This window comes from Hydractinia symbiolongicarpus, chromosome 14, assembly GCF_029227915.1.
Source record: "Hydractinia symbiolongicarpus strain clone_291-10 chromosome 14, HSymV2.1, whole genome shotgun sequence".
NCBI classification, from domain to species: Eukaryota; Metazoa; Cnidaria; class Hydrozoa; order Anthoathecata; family Hydractiniidae; genus Hydractinia; species Hydractinia symbiolongicarpus.
In genome coordinates this window covers 14,131,366-14,150,561 of record NC_079888.1, presented here as the reverse complement: position 1 = coordinate 14,150,561, position 19,196 = coordinate 14,131,366, and the positions used below count along the sequence as shown (strand labels likewise).

The window sequence follows — 19,196 nt, the reverse complement described above, 5'->3', positions numbered from 1 at the left end:
GTTATAAGTGAGTTCATGCTTATTTTCTGATTAGGAATTCCTAAAAAACGGTTTTTATTTTACAAAATTTTGGCACTTAAGTGGTGTTTCTGAATTACTAATCTCTGGGACTTCCAGTACAACGATGAGTTTGGTTTATTACACCTTATAATTGATCCTAAACGGAGTAAAACAAAATTGAAACTAATCTTTTACCACATCTGGTATAATTATTTTTCACAGTGACGCCCCTAAATTAATTAAAGAACAATCTTTCAAGAGTGAAGCCTAAAGATTGCGTGCCCACTTAACATATTCTGGTGGATTTCATGCTAATGATAAGTAGTGTATATTTCTATAGGAAAAACAAAATTCCAATACACAAAAATGAAGAATGTGTACATACTAACGTTGTCTCATTTGCTACTTGTTAATTTATTTCAATTTCAACGAAGCAAATCTGGAGACATCTTGGGAAATCAAACATGTCGTAATGGAACGTATGTGGTGAGACAAGCAGAGGAAGTGGACAGCATTCAACGTATGGAACAAGCAGGTACGGGTAACGCTAATAAATGTCTCAATATACAATCATTTATTTTACATCTTCTTGATAAACACAAAAAAACAACTACTTTTTTGGTGATTTCGCGCCGGCAGCTTCTTGCGAGAGAACAGTATTGAACTGTTGGATTTACATTAGACGCGCTACTAGCAACGCAGGCATGTAATATACGCACTTGCTTGTAGTGCAGAATCCAAAAGGAAAACTTGTTTCCCGAAATCTTTGACATGTAACTATCACAAAAAAACATTTTTTACGAAAGATGAGAAAATTTTTTTTATGGATTTAAAAAATCAGAAAGTAAACAATTAATGCACTTTTTTGAATTCTTCTACTACTTGATGCATACATATGTGGAATGTGTACTGATAGTAAAAGAATTAGTCGGTAGTGGGTCTTTCATATATTGAATTTAGTGTGTCTGTAGCACAGCTATAGAATCGTGCACAGACGAGTGTTTGCACGAGTTTCGGTTGGTATCAAAATTTCTAAAAAATAAATGAATAATAGCGGTGATGAAAGATGCCACATGACATTTCTCAGATTAAATAATTATAACAAACGGTACGTATAGGCCTAGCACAATTCATATTTGAAGGTTAGTGATGCCGATTTTGATATTAAAAGCATCTCAATGGTATCTTCACCGAAACAGTAAAAAGGATGACACATAAAAAGTAAAGATGTGTTATTTTATCTTATCTGCAAAAATAAGATAAGAAGACGAGTGTCTTTTGAATGTCTTTTAGTATTTTAAAATTCCGTTTTAGTATAGCGAGGAATTCAGCTTTGCGATATTGATTGTAACTGCGACATTCTCAATACACCTTCCCGAATTTATATTTTGTAAAATACTGCGTGCATGAAAACGAGGCAAATCTTGGTAAACATTTTTCGCGTTCATATAAACATGGAGGAAAACAATACTATGAGAGATATTTTGCTTAAAATAATTGAGGAAAATATAGATTTAGTCTTTGATGAAACTGAAGAACAAGCGTGAGGGAAAACATGGATGGAATGCCACCGTTCACGATAAAAGAAATTGAAATGCATCGCTAAAATAGTGGTAAACAGCACGGTGTGGCAATTATTAAGACTTTGGAGCGTGGCAGAAAGTTTATGGATGAACTATACATATCTGCTGATAGCATTTTCACATCAACAACTACATTTGCTCTAAATAAAAACAGAATTTTTTTAAAGATAGTTAAAGTCAGCCCTGTAAAAAGTAATTCTGACAAAAAAGTATCCATCTAACGTTATATGATCCTAGAATTAATGATAGTTTGTGTAACATAAATCGCAGAATATTAAAACTGCAAGAAGATATGCTTATGGTTGACAAACGGGTTGGTTGGCTCATTGTATTGACAGTACACGAAAAAGAAAAAACAACATTAAATATGCGACCTTTCTTGTTCGATCTACATTGTCACACCAACTACTACCGTTAAAACATACCATCAAGATTGTTACTAATATTAATATATATCAAATACTTCAAATAAATCAAAACATAACGAAACACAACCCTATGAGTTTATTGATGTAAATTCTGTATTAATCCCAAAAGATTGGGGTAAATTAAATCAACATTACACACACAGCTACCTGTTCAGTAAAGTCGTTTATAGTATCATCAATTAGTTTTTCTTTTAACATTGAATTCCTCAGTTTTGATAGTTTCTAATTCATCAAGAGTGAAAAAACCAGGTAGTTCTTCAGTGATCTAAGCAGAATCAGATGAAGAACTTTCATATGTGCTTTCAGAATCTGTTTCGACTACTACAGGAAGTGCTCTTTTTTCGGACTTTTCCTTTTTTGTGTTGTATTATTTTGTTTGTAAATACGTAAATATATAATGCACAGAGCTATTGATTAATGTTTTCCGTTCACAACTAAAACCTAATTTTACACAGTGTACTTCAAAGTGGACTTCTCATACTTTTGTGTTCTTATTTACTGTTAACACATCACACCTCCCCTTTTACGATATCTTGAAATGATGCTTACCCAGTGTTTTCTCAAACTTGGATCCGATGGAAATGAAAACATTCCAATGCCTGTTTAACTCTGGGTTTATTAAGAGTAGAACTTTTGCATAACAGTACGCAACAAGGGTTACCAGGTCGAGAGGTTGATACACCTGGATAGATTAAATTATGATAAATTTCTTGCTGACCTTTCTGATTGCTACTCGCCATCACAAATACATATTCTTCTTTTACAAGACAAGTATGTTTTTAAATACATTATAAGTGGTTTCGTTAAGAAAAACCTGCAATCCTTTAGAAAAATACACAATAAAAGATCATTCACAACTCATAAAAGTATCACACCCACCAGCTGTATTTTTAGTGTTTACAAAGTTTACTAAAAAGTGCTTCGTTTTCATGCCGCTGATGTAATCGATAATTTAAATTCGGGAAAGATGTATGGCGAAATTTATTACTGATTGCGACACTTTTTCGTGATCGGGACATTTTTTTCTTGATTGTCACATTTATCATGGATTGCGACATTTATTCGTGATTGCGGCATTTATTTGTCAATCAATCAATCAATCAATTCATTTATTTATAGTCGATAATGTACAATAGTAAAACATTTTATAATTTAGATATAAATAAAAATAAAATAAAATATACTAGTCGAGAAAGACCCGTGGAAAAATCGAATTAGGCAATAGGACATTGAAAAAGTTGGTTTGCTCACGTCAGCGTTGCAAATCCCAAAAAATTGGAAATTTAGTTTATTCGTTGCCTCTAACGTGTAGATGTTGCAACGCTGATCAAAATAATACATAGGATCATATCTTTTCTTCGAACAACAAAGGACATAAAAGGGTTTAAAAAAATTGCTGACGTCAGCAATGGCCCGTTAAAATGCAAAAACAAATTTTCAAAAACTTATATCCCTGTTACCTTCATCGTATAGACCTTGAAACGATGATCAAGAAAATGTATAGGATCATGTACTTTTGACAAACGGTTGCAGAGATATTGGGGTATAAAGGTTTTTTAATGACGTCATCAACCCGTCCATTCCGAAACGGATTGGGGAACTAGGTTTTGGAAAGTTACCCAAATTGGTCCTAGGTGCTCCCTAGTTACCTACGCGGTTAAAAATCATTGACGTCACCACCACGTTTCCAAGTTATTTGGCCTCTAACTTTTAGGTGCACTGTAATGGCTTCATTAATTTAATATAGTATATTGACGCTAAGGTAGTGTTATTGACGTCGCGCCGTAACGTCAGAAAATTTAACATATTAGACATAAGTTTTTCGGCGGCATCAAAAGAAAATGAACTTATCCACTTTGCCTGTTACAAACAGACCCAGTCTTTGTATTATTATAAGAGACTAGCTGTTTCCCGTGAAAAAATCCACTGATTTCTCATTTAATTCATGTAACAGATATATGTCCATCAAAAAACAAACAATACAACAGTGTGAATCTTGCAATCTGCATTATTATGTAAATGACCAAAAAAATTGAACATTTAAAAAAACTGCAGTATAATGTGACATTTCAAATCTAAATCTACTAAAATTACTTGCCCTGACCCTCTGACAATGCAAAAACTATTAGGAAAGAAGTTCACCAAAGCATTTCAAACTACATCTCACCCATAAAATTTAAATCACTCATAATGTCACATACAAAAAAAACTGATGAATGTCAAAAACAAATCTTTGTCAATATATATATTACAGTTAGCTTATTACAAACCCTGCCAAAAGTTGACATAAAATGTGAAAAATAAACACTAAATTGTGTCTCTGCCAGAAATTTATATTTAGGTGTAAAATTGGATTGCAAGGTTAAAATTTGAAATCTCACATAGCATTCTGTCATGAATGTTCACATAAAGTATATATAAAAAATAACAGCTAGTAAAGTGTGAAACCAATTGGCAAATTTTCCTCAACATAATTTTTTTCTCTTTAAATCACCCAAAAGATTTTAATAGTAATAGAGTTTTATCTTTTTATTAGACGTTGAACTTTATCTCAAATCCTATATATAATTGTAAACTATAAAAAAAATAATTAGTAAATAGATGCTGTGGGTTATTATCATCACCTCTTTCCGTTTATTTTAAAACTGTAATTGTGAATGACCTATAACTCGATAAAACAGTGATCATTATTAAACATTTACCCTTTAGGGGACGACGTTAGAGTTCCAGCCCTGTTTACGCAGTTTGTTTGATCAACTGTTCTTACGGCCATTAATAAAGAGTTTTGGCATTGTTTTACAGCTGGATGCCCTCCCTAGCGCCAACCGTTCACAGACCGAACTGGGTGTTTTTTAAAGTGACACCATCAGTGTGTAGCATTTCATGGGACTTCCACAACCGGCCCTTTAAACTAAGGTATTTAACGACGTTGAATTATCTACCTCAGTTAATTTCACAATCAACAAAAAAACCACTCAAGTTAGTGATGCACTGTTATTATTTTGTTAATAAGAGCTTTTAGACATTTACCAATGCAAATATTAAAAAAATAAATTAATATTGTACCATCCCACTATAGTAAAAAAATTGGATTTACCCTAAATGTACGGTTAATTGTTTAAACAACTGAAAAAGAAAAATTTCTAATATCCAATGAAGAATCTGACTGACACATGATAATGCGTGATTGTATTTTCTAACTTGTTAACTAATTTTAGGTTGATGACCATTATCATCGTCGAATAAAGACATCTAACAATCGAACTACGCTAGTTTAAGTAAAGACAGTCAAAGTTACGACGGTTACGAAGTTGCGCCGAGTCATAAACAAAAACATTTGGTTATCTCGAGAGATGAATGGTTTGACTATGTTAAATGCGATCTTATAAGTACGTTAGATTCTAATGACGTTGTGAAGAAACATTTCTAGTGTTTTTATAATACGTGTACATTTTGGTTCAGTATAGTGGCACTCGATTTCAGCCTTTTTAGCTATAATTAATTTCAGTTGTTAAGCAAGCGACATAAATTTTACAGCATCGTGACCAGAAGCCAATACACTTTAAAACATTATTTATGTTCATTCTTTTACGGGTTTTAATAACGTCTATTATTTTAATGGAGAATCTGTGACCGACGAAGGTTATATTATTTACACTTTTTTTTAAAAGTGCTTATAAAAAACATCTTCCATAGGAATGTTCTGTATTTTTCAGCAACAACACATTGTTATTGTGTTCTCTAATTCGTTAAAAACATTTATTTCCAGTCTTTTTGTTTTAAGAATTTTTTAAGTGAATATTTGCACAGTTGACCGTGTTTGACCGAGGCGGGAAGGGCTGCGGGTGTATTCCGAACCCCTGCCAATTTTTCGTAAGAACTTTTTCTCAATATGTTACCTAGTTATGATACTTACTAAGTCTTAGTATTTATCTATTAGACGCCTGTGCATGCCAAACTTACAGGTCCCGTACTTCTCAGTTCGTTATATATTGGCTATTATTCGAAACTACCCTTGAAAATATCTATAAAATCCTTATAAACTGGAAAGTATAATAACTTTAGTTAACATTTTTTTATGACTTGAAACTTACCATCCAGGGAAATCATTTTTTAAATTTAAACACGTCGTTAATCCGATTTCTCAATTTTTTCGGATTTTACCCGAAAATCAGAATTTGGGGTAATTTTTGGAGTTCTTTTATGCGAACTATGTAAAATTTTACTCTCAGACTTCTTAAACTGAATGTGAAAATTCGCTATAAAACTAAATTAAGTTAATTTTAAGCAGAATTCAATCTTTTAATTAGGTCACAGAAAGTTGCTGACATAAGCAAAAGATTTTTGCTGCCATTTTGTTCCTGTCATGACGTACTATAAGTGTGTCCATTTTGATTCAATTTGGAAAAGCTTCTTAACAGTTATTGAGAAGGGGCGGAATCCGTCTGGAGATAAGACTTTAAATAAAAATGTTTTGTATGTCGCTTGTAGTGTTTTCAATTATTAATTAGACCTCGCGCCTTTTCCAAAAGAGGTGTAATCGACTTACTAAATAGTTGAATTTATTTTCGTATGTATGGCCAGGACAATTCACGTGGTTTTAGGTTTTTAAATGGTGTGCAAGGTATGAAAGCGCTGACATGTCCATTAGTCTGTTTGTCTAATATAAGCAGTTTTGTTTTGAAGAGTTTATAATGGTATTGTTTTAATCGAGGTTTATTTCCCATTACTTTTAACCTTAGAGGGTTAGTGACTGCAGCACTGGCACCAAGGATATGTTTTTTCCCTAAAGTCGGAGTTTTTCGCATCCCGCGTAGCTACGATTTGGAAAATACATAGACTTTAAATTTAGTAGTTGTAATGTAGTTTGCAGGAAATGGTTATATTGTTTTACGGCACACAATAAACTGAGATCACACACCACTAGCGGAAGTTATTGACCAGAAATTAGAAGATAAATAAGTATTTTTTTGGTTAAGCGCAGCGAGTTAGAAAATAGCAATAGTCTTAATCAATTTCTTCACTTTCTTGGGGGGGGATTTGGGCTGTGATGTACTTAAAAATGATTAAAAAGCTATTTAAATTATTTTTTTGTCTGATGTATGCATGGAATTTTAATGGATTTTAAGTGGTTTCCTATAAAATTCGAACCGGTCCGTGATATGTTGCAATACCGAATGAAATAAAGTTTGCGTGTTCATTGATACAGTGCCCACTATAACGAACTTTGGTATTAATGAAAGGTAGCGAACTTGAATGTAAACCACAAGAAAGAGCGTATTTGTATATTGTTATTGGATGCGTTTTGTTGGTATGCATAAAGTGTTTGTGTTTATGAATTACAATAATTTACATTTTATTTGCATGAAGTAAACTCTGATATTACCAATATATTCTGTAAAAATTGATTTTTATTAAAGATAATGACTCCAATAATTATTGCATTCTCTTCTTAATTACTTACTAGGGCTAGCAGTTATTTCACCCTAGTTTTTATTGATTACGTAGTATTTCTAATTGTCTTATTGTGAAAGAAATAAGGATTGATGTTTTGATATCCAGCTTTCAACAATGTGAGAACACACAGCAACTAAAAAGGTTGTAGGATTTAAAAAAAAATTAAACAGGAAATCATTTCAAATGTTGCATACTGCGTTAACAAATCATGTAAAATGAGTTCAATGGAGCTGTTTTTAAAGTTTATTAGATAGCAACAACTACGCATTCTATTGCCCCATCATCAAAACAGCCCAAATCCACACAGCAGTAATTAAATAGTTAAAAAATATTCTCAGATAAAGGTCTGGGTTACAAAACACCAAATTTATATCTTGCACGAGTTTTAGGAAAACGTGGAGTGATAGCTCAACTCTTACGTTATGATAAAATAAGCTATTTTTTATGTCAACCAGTATGCTTCCGCAACTGTTTAATAATGTTGCTGTTTTTTGAGGAAAGAAAACATTTTAATTAAGTGTATTATCCACGTCACGTATAATATTCTAAAAGATCAAGACATTTTTCTCTGAGGTGAAAACCCCTTTAGAATTTTTCTTTTCTACAAAATTCAAAACATTTTAAAACAAATAAACCAGCCGATTCAGCAGGTACTTCTCCGGCGTATTACTGATTTATTACATTCCTATACGGGACGGAAAAAGAAAAATATGAATGTAAAAATTAAGTTCAAGTTTGTAAACACTGATCCTATGAAACCTAAATGAAGCATAAAAATCAATAAAAACAATTTTTTCTTTGGCCTGTTGAAACTTCTTGTAAGCAAACACAAATCTGGCTTCATAAAGTTTAAGATCCCCCCCAAAAAATAACAAACGATCGTTGAAGCTTGGTGAAACTGGCGAAACCAACTGAACATAAATTAATAATTCAAAATGATTTATTTGTAAAAATAAAAGGTTTTTGTACCTTTTGTACCGTTTAACAGGGTAGTTCTGTTATCAACACTCAAAAACTATTAATTCACGTACCGCTACACTAGACTGGTACTCTTCCGTGCTTCACTAGTCTTGATAGTAAAAACGGCGACAAAAAAGAAGCCTATTTTAAAGTTCTACCGGTAAAGCCGTAGAACAACTATATAATTTAAGTGTTATATCACGCCTTTTTAAAAATCGCCAAAATGGGCATGTCATCAATTGGAAATTATATGTGCATCACTGTGCCTAAAGGTCAAGTCACAATAAATCGGGGACGTAGAAATGCAGTCCTTAAATAAACATTTCGAAGAAGTTACTTCTGATTGAACGACTTATGACGTGCAAAAGTCTGACGTGCTCAATTTCACTTTCATAGGACCTTGTCGCGTTGTTTGCTTTGTTGGTACTTGTAACTTGGTTTGATTTGATATTCGTGTGCATGGATTGAATGATGTTTTTTTCAGGTAGAGTAGATGGAAAGCTAAATAAGAACGGTGAAAATAGTTGCTATGGGCGTACGTAAAAATTCCTTTCGCTAGGAAAAGAGTCGAAATGCGAGGGTTTAATCTATTTTGGCCCAAAATACTAATTTCCATTGTATTAGCACTTTCCAAGTGCAGTGGCCCCTTAAAAGGAAAGTTTACGTAATGTATGCAGTCCTTTATGTTTTTCTTTGAAAAGTTGAGGTAAGAGGAGATGACAACATCGCAAATCATGTTGTTTGTCATGAGGGATTCGACTATTGTCTTTTCCTCAGCCTTGTCTTTGGAAAGTAACGGCATCATTTTATACCCCAGTCGAAATAAAAATTCAAAATAATAATAAAAGTTATGCCAGCAAGTTTGTTTGACTGTACTGGTTCTATGTTTTGGATAGTGACGACTCCACTTTTTGCACAGGACAAAAATTTATAACAGTTTTTCAAACTTAATTTTTCGTTCTGTTTGATAATTTTAATTTCTTTTTTTTTAATAGTAAGAAAAATGGGTTTGACTGCACTAGTTTTATCTTTGGTTAGTGACGACTTCACCTATTGCCCCGGTCAAAAAAACACATTATGCCAGCAAGGGGGTGTGACTGCACTGGCCTTACCTCTGAAGATTCTTCACCTATTGTAAAGTGGGATAGAAGCTTAATCGCGATGTGAGCGGACCTCATTTGAGGTAAGCCAGCTAGACATTTTGGGTGCTTTGGTTCAGGATTATTGATCGAGATCGTTATACTCTGTGCATAAATGTTGTGACATTCTTTTCTTGTTTAAGCGAGTTATCATTGTGCTTACACTTTGTAATTTCCTTTCTTTTTCTCTTTTGTTTCCAGCACAGCATAACATTTTTTAAAAATTAGTTCGTTTGTTTACATTAAAATTAGTTTGTTTGTTTACATGAGGAAGGATTGAAAAAAACATTTCTTTTGCTAGCAATATGTCGATGGGCTGCTGGTGATGTAATGTTTATGCGGAGACACCGCCTTATTACTAAATGATGCTATTCATTATTGGATTTAGAGAGCATTTCAATCTATTGCCGGAACAACAAATCCTGTGGAGTACTCTCCTGTAATTCTGGCATTTAGTTTTAGATAACACCAGAATAAACGTCGGAAATATTTTCGTGAAGGAAAACTCCTGTCTCATCAAGCAGTTTATTTATTTTCATAGCATACTGAGAAACTTTTTTAAGGAGGTTATCTTTACCTACAGCTAAGTTTTTGTACCTTTCTTGGAGTTTTTCAATGGTTGAGAAACGTTTATTAGTGAACTGATCATTTAAAGATTCCCTGGTTATACGACTCCTGATCTTGTGAGCAGTATTTTTTATTAATTTACATTCATGAAACGTGTCATCTTTAACAATCCAGCAACAGTTCACGCTGCGTATCACATTAAAATTTTCCTTTAATAACTTCTGATGGTTGGATGACTCAGCAAGAGCAAAACTTTTTTGATCACCACCTGGAAATGGATCTTTTATGTTGATTCTTTTAGCCAAGACATCACAAAATTCTGTATGCCCAGTGCATATTGATAAGCTGCCGAAGTAGCTACAAATCGCACTTACATTTTCGTCTGACAAGAATTCCGGCAAATTTTTCAAATTGTTTACAAGCTTTGAATAAACATAGATATTCTATGTCATATTATGGTTTATAATGATAGTCATTGGGACTTCCACCGCTGTCACGGTAACACTGGGTCTATAATATGTTCTCCCTCTTGTACGTTGATTAAGTCGCAAAAAGCTTATTTCATTAAAATATTTGACCATAAATTTACAATGAACATTCTTACTCTGCTAGTAAGAAATTGATTGCATACACAACTTATTATCAGTTGAATAAGGCTCAAACACTGCCAAGTCAATGCTGATGTCTGTACCAGCCCTTGCTTTATCTAACTTATTTTTGCACGTGTTGCAACGCTGTTGTGGATAAACCTAATTTACACAAGAAATTAGTGTTAGCTTTTCTTTTTACACAATTTTTTCTCTAAGCTAGCTATCGCTGGCAAAAGATGTTGGAAAAAATTAAAATTGTAATATATTTAGCTACGAGATTACCTCTGAATTTTCTTCTAAAGATATGCTAAATTGGTTAAAAATGATATCTTTGTACTCAATCGTCGATTTAGGATTAACATATCCACGTTCTCTTTTCAGAAAGTTACCACACAAACGACAAATTGCTAAATCTAGTTTTTTATGTAAAGATCCATTGTCCAATAGGGAATCTCCTAAATATATATTCAGTAAATGGAAAGAACGCCATTTTATTTTACGTGCAAAAAACACACCGAACACATTTAAAGAGACACTTTATCAACACCGAAAGTAAAGAATTTGTCTCTAAACTTTGGCTACCCATCGTCCTTAAAAGATTATTTCATAGTGAACAATCAACCCTTACCTTTGTATATGTATAAAGGATTTATATTTGGTTTAGTAATTTTTTAGGAAAATAACGTTTTACTTTGACATATATACCACAACAACAAAATGGCTACCTCCCTTTCGAGCTTCTTCTCCAGCTGAACTTCTTTAAAATTATGCAGTTAAATTATTTCCAGAGTAAACCCCTAAGAGCTTTTTAAACAATAAACTATGAGCAAATTCAATGTAAAACCTTAATTTTCTCATTCCTTAACAAGAACAAGAAGCCCTGCCGCTTTAGGATTTCCGTAATTTGCCTATAGGATTTTAAAATTGAAAGTAGATCTTGAAAATGGAGAATTATGGGTAAACAAATCACGAGTATCACAATTCTCAACTATTTTTGTAACTAACCTGCAATGTTAAAATACAACTCAATAAATAAAAAAATAGTTAAAACTGGATATTTTTAAAAGTGATCACGAAAATTCTGGAAATTCCAGAATACAAATCTTGCTATGTAGAAACTTGACGATTCGAATATAATAACTTCTGAAAGAGCTCAATTTGAATAATAAAGTAGTTCATTGTTTATTAATTCAGCAATAAATACATATTAGCATTTGAATATTTCAGTATTTAGACCTTTAAAATTTACTCTCTTGTTGTAAATTTTTTGAAAATGCTGATGGTGTAGGTTTGATAACAGCTGATCTAAAAAAAGTACGTTTAAAATAAGAAACAAGAATACAATTTTACCATAAACTGCATTAAAACCAGGTTGTTTAATTATTTTCCCTTTAAACCTCTCTTTGCCTCTTTGATTTAAAAAGGAATTTAATACAAAAATACAAATCCATGCGATGTGATCCACAGGTATATTATATATATAAATATGTATATAAATTTAAACAGGCCGACTTTTGATATCTTTGTTAAACAAGTAAAATATTAAGCGGGCGATGCATGGTTTTGAAACCTGTGAACAATACAGGATTTATTTTGTTAAAATTGATTTATTGAAGTCAACTGATTATTTATTATTCATTTTTAATTTAAATTCTCAAATTTGAATTTCTTTCGGGAAGTCAGATTAGTTGCAAGTTTTCATTTTAAGGAAACTGATTGGTCATTGTTTTGTTTGAGAAAAATTGAGATAGCTAGCTAGCCAGCACACCTTTCTCACTTAGCTATATATAAAATAATTCTTACCTGATAAAATACACGAATTTAAAAAATAGTGCTTAGCTCCTCATCAATAAAGCTGCTACGACCCAAATCAAAGAGACCAACAAGGGGCGACAAACAAAATCTAAGCACTTTTAGTCATAGCTGCACATGGAATGTTCTGGTCACACGAAGAGTACACTCTCTGTTCAGATTGGTCATTTAATTGACAGATATTAAAATAAAGTATCTTCATTGGCTTTCGAAGAAATGGAATTTTCCGAGCGTTTAGCCTGGACAAAAATGTAGAAGCTTCCGGGCTCTGTGCTGTCTCTATCTATATATGTATATATCTATCTTCTATCAGGCGATTTTTAAAAATTCCGCCACACGTAGCGGCAACGGAAATCAAAAATCATCGGAATTTATACTTAAAGAATCGGTATTTACTCGTTTTGCGTAAAACGCACAAAAAGAGCTAAAACCTAGTGACGCGCCTTCTCCGCATTGTTTGTCTTAACAGTAGGAATTTGAATAGAAAGTTATCGCTTTGTGTCTCTTTCTCTTTTAAAAATTTATCTATGGTTATATATTTGGTGTCGTCAAAATATTTTGTCATCTAAAATTATCTGTAAACAAATACTATGCATTCAGGAATGCTCAATATGCACACAGTAATACACGGTTGTTGCACTACTTTTAACGGCTACTTGTGAGCATTGCGAAATATTCAAATATATAAAAAACAAACAAAGTTGCAATAGAGCCTGCCAATCCAGAATATGTATCTCAATTTTTGTTCTTGAATACAACGCATCTGACATAAAAATCAAGTTTGAAGTAAAACTAATTAACTTACTACGCTTTTAATTCAATACTTCATTTTAATTGACATAACATTGCAAATTGATAATAGTTGTATTTTTCGCTTTAATTTCCGTCTTTTTTATTTTATTAAAACAAGTTTCGTATCAGACTTCAGACAAAAATATTATTAAAGTTGGTTGGATGTTTTGAAAAGCAGCAACAAATATAAAGCTATCGTATACTGTGTACAGCTCTTTACTTTCTGTGTCTTATGTGACATCATAGCCAACTATTTTACTTAGTAGTAAAGCTAAGGTAACATAATAGTTTATGTTTTGGTTGTCATATTATTGTTTGTATCGATTATTCGCAGGAATTACTTTTCGCTGTTGTTTGAGTCGCATTGGTTTTTTAAATCTGATGAAAACCACAAAAGTCTTAGGTTGGTAAAAAGTAAAAACCCTACCAAATAATTGTTTTTCAGCATAAATGATTTTACTACCTTTTCGAGGAAATTATTTCCCTTAAGGTAATACCTATATTGTAACAAAGCTAAAAAATCTTTGTTCACTCACTTCAACCTTATTTTACTAACATGATATCCTTCCATTAGTACAGTTTATTTTCTGTGTTTCGCTACATACCTTAGTTTAAGGTAATTTCTTAAGCATTTAATCAAGGAAATGTTTCTGTTACCAAGGAACCACCAAATCGACGTATGTCATTTAAAGACAAAGCAATAAAGTTTAACAAAATGAAAATTGGATGCATAATAATGGTGTTAGGCTTTGTACGCGTCAACACACTTCAATTTCAACGAATCAAATCTGGAGATACCTGGGGAAATCAAACATGTCGTAATGGAACTTATGTGGTGAGACAAGCAGGGGAAGTGGATTGTATGAAGCGTATGGAACAAGCAGGTACGGGTAATATTAATTCTCCTTTTCCTTTATACTGCTATAAGTAATGTAACAAACAGTTATACTGACAGCTGTTCATATTAGATTGTAACTGGAATTTTGATTCACCGGACCCTGATCTTATTGGCTTTATACCAAACGAACCATCAAACATGATTACATTTAAAGTTCGACTACTTAAGAATAATCGCCCTTCAACCAATGTAACATGTGCAAATCACACTGCAGGGAACATAGCTGTTCAAAATGTCAATGCGAATAAATCAGTGTGGGATACTGACATTGGCAATGATATAATTCGGAAAACTTTAACTTATCAATTCAACCAAACCGATGGAACTGTAGGTAAATCACTCTGATATACGAAGGTGGACTTAGTGACAGAATACCTAAAGTAGTATTTATTGTTCTAGGTTATAATAGGTTTCACTAAACATTGGGATGGATTCCTTCTCAAAATATTTATTAACTGTTTGGATGAAAGTGGGAGAAATATTGCGGCCCACTCAACAACAAGATGTGTGATGGTAAAATACGAAGGAAATGTTAAATGTATGTAAAAAAGTAACAAATTCGATTTCTTTGTAATTTGAAGAATTACGTTGATATAAAGAGCAAGGCAGGTTTTAATTTTAGATTTTAACATGTTGCTAAATACAGGAAAAACTATGATTAAATAAAATGATGAGATAATATGAATACATTAACCTTATTAGATCCAATAAATGGTTTATCTCCATTAAAAACAACATCATCAACATTCTTCACGCAAGCAACATCAAAAAAAATATTTGGCACAGAAATAACAATAACACCGGCACCTCCATCTACATCTACATCTACAACTACAGCACCATCGATAACAGAACTAACAAAAGCATTAGCACCTACATTGACAGATATATCAACAACATTGAACATGGCAACAACACAACCATTGCCACTCATAACAACAGCAGCAGTGCCACAAACATATACAGCAGCATCGGCAACAGAAGCAACAAAACGAACACCAACTACACCAACGGATATATCAGCAGCAACGAGCATGGTAACAACAAGACCATCGTCAACAAAAACAGCAGCAGCACCACCAAAAAATACAGCAGCATCGACAACAGAAGCAACAAAACCAACACCAATTACACTAACGGATATATCAGCAGCAACGAACATGGCAACAACAATACCATCGCTCACAACAACAGCAGCAGCACCACCAAAAAATACAGCAGCATCGACAACAGAAGCAACAAAACCAACAGCAACTACACTAACTGATATATCAGCAGCAACGAACATGGCAACAACAACACCATCGCTAACAACAACAACAGCAGCGCCACCAACAAATACAGCAGCATTGACAACAAAAGCAACAAAACCAACAGCAACTACACCGACAGGCATATCAACAGCATCGACCATGGCAACAACACCACCATTGTCTCTATCAGCAACAACAACAGCAGCGCCACCAACAAATACAGCAGCATCGACAACAGAAGCAACAAAATCACTAGCACCACCACCTTCACCAACAAAAAAAACAGCAACCACGAAAGCACCGAACGTCGGTTCAGTTGGAGACAATAATAAAGACGAAGATACGCTTGTTTTAGTTATTGCCATTGTCGGTGGTGTGGTCGCTCTGTTACCTATTATTATATTCCTACTGCTGATTTGGTATAAAAGAAAAAAAACAAGGTATACAATAAATTTCTAATTAGAAAGTGGCATGCATAATATATGAAGAATTAAGGTATATTAACTTAATAAACGCAATGTTTGCCAAACTTCTTGTGGCAGATTTTTAACGCCTTTTACAAATCCTAAAAAATCCTAAAATTTGTAACCAATCCAATTTGTCTTCTTGTTCAATTCCTTCAACATCCTTGATTCTTGTGATTTTAAGTTGCGCTTTGACCAATTTAAATTCTCCTAAAATCTCTTGACTTTTTTGAGCCTTTAGGGAATTAATTTTCCAGTTCTAAAGAAAATTATTGGAAAACTCGTATTGGCGAAAATCGTTGGACCTTTTAACTTGCAAACAATTAGTTTTTGCAAAAACTAAATTAGAGTTTTAAAAAATTTCTTGCGAAAATAAATTCTCTTAAGATATCTGTTTTTCCTGCTAATTGACGTAATATCCAGAAAAAGCGGATTGAATCTCCTAAATTCTCTTAAATACTCTTAAGAATTTTGTATCTTAAGAATTGTATTGTACGATAGAGGATATTCTTTGAAGTAGCAAATCGTATCGACTATAAATCTAAAAAATTAATTATTCCGAATATCTAATGAGTAATATTTGTGTTGAAGATTACGGAAATTTTGCTGAATTATGACATGATATGTGTAGCATTTTATGCGATCTTTCGGGCCAACCATATACACACTATAATCTCTTTTTTTAGAAAATACGAAACAGGAAAAAGTGAACAGGTAGGAAAACATATTTAGTAGAATAACGAAGAAGTTATTTCAACGTTATCAGTTTGTTATTTAATTTGTTATTTATTATTTCTGGTATTGTTGACCAGGAAATGAATGGTCTTAGTAATCCAGCGTTCGATGCAGACGGTGATGTTCTTCACTCAACAAGAGTATTTAATGAAGATCAGGCTTGTGAAGAAGTGGAAACATGCCACGATGAAATGTCAGAATATGCTGTAGTGAACAAAACTACAGAGGCATCAACTAACAATGGAATGATAGTTATTGAAACAAAAAATCCACCTGACGAACAAGATATGTTTTCTGATGCAATAAATAAAGAATCAGATGATTTTCACAAAAATAGTAAAGCAGTTTCTGTTCCAACTCCAGTGCTATCGGATGACTATGCCGTGCTTTATAAATCGAAAAGACTTTCCGGAAAAAACACTGATACTTTCTCTTGAATGTAAATCCATATAAAGTTATAATTTTGGTTAAGAAGGTTTGAAATATTTAAATATTGGCCTACGCGATTCCAATGATAAAATTAACACATGTCCAAGCCAGATAAAATGCTAAAGTGAGTTTATTACATATTTTATCCACAGAAATATTGTGCTCGGTCACTTGATCGATAAAAGCTAACATAATTAATCGTCAGATATAAAGAAGACATTCCACTGCCAGGTACCAAAAGCAATTTTCGAACGTTTTTAAAGTTCTATTTTAGAAAAACGTCTTCTTTAAAAAAGAAATAACGATGTCTGTGACAACGGACAATTCTTTCGCATGTGGATTAACACTTCGCCGGTGCAAAATGCTATTATTTACTTCCAAACACTAAACGCAATTCCAGGTCATTGACCGGGTGCATTAAACTTCCATTCTTTATACCAGCCAACGTAAGGCATAGACGAAGTAAATCAACTAGCCGTATATATTTAATTTGAAATCTGTTAAATGCTTTATTTATAAGAATATCAAAATTCTAACCAGGCTGGTCATTATTCTTATTTCTCTGTTATTTAAACAACACAGACCAATTGTATTTAACCAAAATTCCAGCTTGTATTCTTATAAAGCATGTTCTTATAAAAGAAAAAAGCATGTAGGTATACACTACCCTCACTTAATTTAAAGTTTCCTACCCAATTGTTTTTCTTCGTTTTGCTTTTTTAGCAGCCCTGAACACTCGTCCGGATAACCACCGCTGCTCCTTTGTTTATTTTGGTTATAATGCATCATACTTTTATAAGAATTTAGTTTGTTTGCTGTTATTTCAGGTTAAAAAATAGGCCTATTGTTTAGAAAAATAAAGAAAAATGAAAAACAATAGAGAAAAAACGTGTGGACCGTGAACTATCAAATTTTAAAATCGTTTCCTCAAAAAAATTTTTTTAAGATATCGCTCGTCGCCACATTCAGCTGCTTCAAATGTGCGCAAACTTAGTGACTACATCTAGACGTCTTAAGTTTTTATTGTGTCCAAAATGTTTTTTAAGCAACTTACCTGAGTCATTTAAGAGGCTTCAAAAGCTAGCATGGTTTGTGGTCACAGGCCAAGTAGCTTACACCACTTTAGTTTTCCCAAAGGTAAATTAAACAACAGAATTGCGAAACTATTGTGAATGTATTTTAGTTGCACCTTTTTAAAATCGAGATAGTTAATGCAGCTTCTGCATCTTGTTATGTTTCAAACGGGTCATGTTTAAAACAGGATGCCAATAAGATTGTTATAGGAGTTTAAACATAAAATGCCAAGATATATAGCGATGTTTGTTTGGAATTCTTAAAATAATACCTCTAACCCCTTATTTTTCATTGAATTCAAACTTATCCCTACGGCATCTTGCATTTTTCTGACATCGGGACGGCAATACGAACCCAGAATTTGGTTGCAATAAGTGTTCCTCTTGATAAGCCGGTTTTTGTTGTTATTTATGTTTTACAACAACAACGACTGTAATGCAATTTTTTGGGGAGTATGAAAGCGTAAACACACAATATTAATACTAGCTGAGAACTGGTGTCGAACGCCGGATGTAGCGTTACAGAAGAAATGTATTTTTACCATTTTAGCTTGTTATTATTGTTATTATTCAAGCGGTCAAGTTAAAACGTAGTTATCATATCTTAGGCGCCCAATTCGTCAATATAAAAAATGCAACAACTTGAGTACAATCAGGATAATTGACTTAAAACTTGTTATGGATTGTTTTAAGACCATTGTAAAAGAATTAGCTTAAAAATAGTTTTGTATTAGCCATATTTTCTAAGTTTAAAAATTTAGGCATTTTAAGAGAGGACAATAAAAATTTTCGAAGAAAATGATGGATTTTGGCTGAATACCAATATAATAGGTACTGTTTTTTAACAAAATTAATTTTCAAAGACAGTGTATAATGGTAAGAAAGTTTCAGACCATAAAAACTTGTCAGCATCTTTTCAGGCCAACTGGTAATTAAGCTCAATTCGGTACATTTTCATATTTTTCAACATCGTATGGTTAACAACTGACATGGACCACAACTCAATTCATTGTGAC

General features: G+C 32.9%; 1 protein-coding gene across 2 annotated transcripts; it reads left to right on the top strand.

Annotated features, from left to right (window-relative positions):
- Nucleotides 1-80: 80 nt before the first annotated feature.
- On the top strand, nucleotides 81-17,169 carry LOC130625717 (uncharacterized). 2 transcript variants are annotated; one of them, XM_057440818.1, is made up of 7 exons: nucleotides 13,443-13,604; nucleotides 13,990-14,212; nucleotides 14,297-14,553; nucleotides 14,626-14,764; nucleotides 14,929-15,919; nucleotides 16,630-16,657; nucleotides 16,756-17,169. In XM_057440818.1, exons 2-7 carry the CDS (start codon nucleotides 14,008-14,010, stop codon nucleotides 17,113-17,115), a joined length of 1,980 nt encoding a protein of 659 aa, XP_057296801.1. In that variant the 5' UTR covers nucleotides 13,443-13,604; nucleotides 13,990-14,007; the 3' UTR covers nucleotides 17,116-17,169. The 2 variants fall into 2 exon arrangements, with proteins under 2 accessions (XP_057296802.1, XP_057296801.1); XM_057440819.1 differs by lacking the exons at nucleotides 13,443-13,604; nucleotides 13,990-14,212 and adding an exon at nucleotides 81-535.
- Nucleotides 17,170-19,196: the final 2,027 nt, after the last annotated feature.

Excerpts from the sequence above, each read along its gene's own strand:
- LOC130625717 (XM_057440818.1), top strand. The coding sequence starts at position 14,008 with ATGTCATTTAAAGACAAAGCAATAAAGTTTAACAAAATGAAAATTGGA. Across the intron at positions 14,765-14,928 it reads ATACGAAGGAAATGTTAAAT|ATCCAATAAATGGTTTATCT; the intron begins GTATGTAAAAAA and ends TAACCTTATTAG. Across the intron at positions 15,920-16,629 it reads TATAAAAGAAAAAAAACAAG|AAAATACGAAACAGGAAAAA; the intron begins GTATACAATAAA and ends CTCTTTTTTTAG.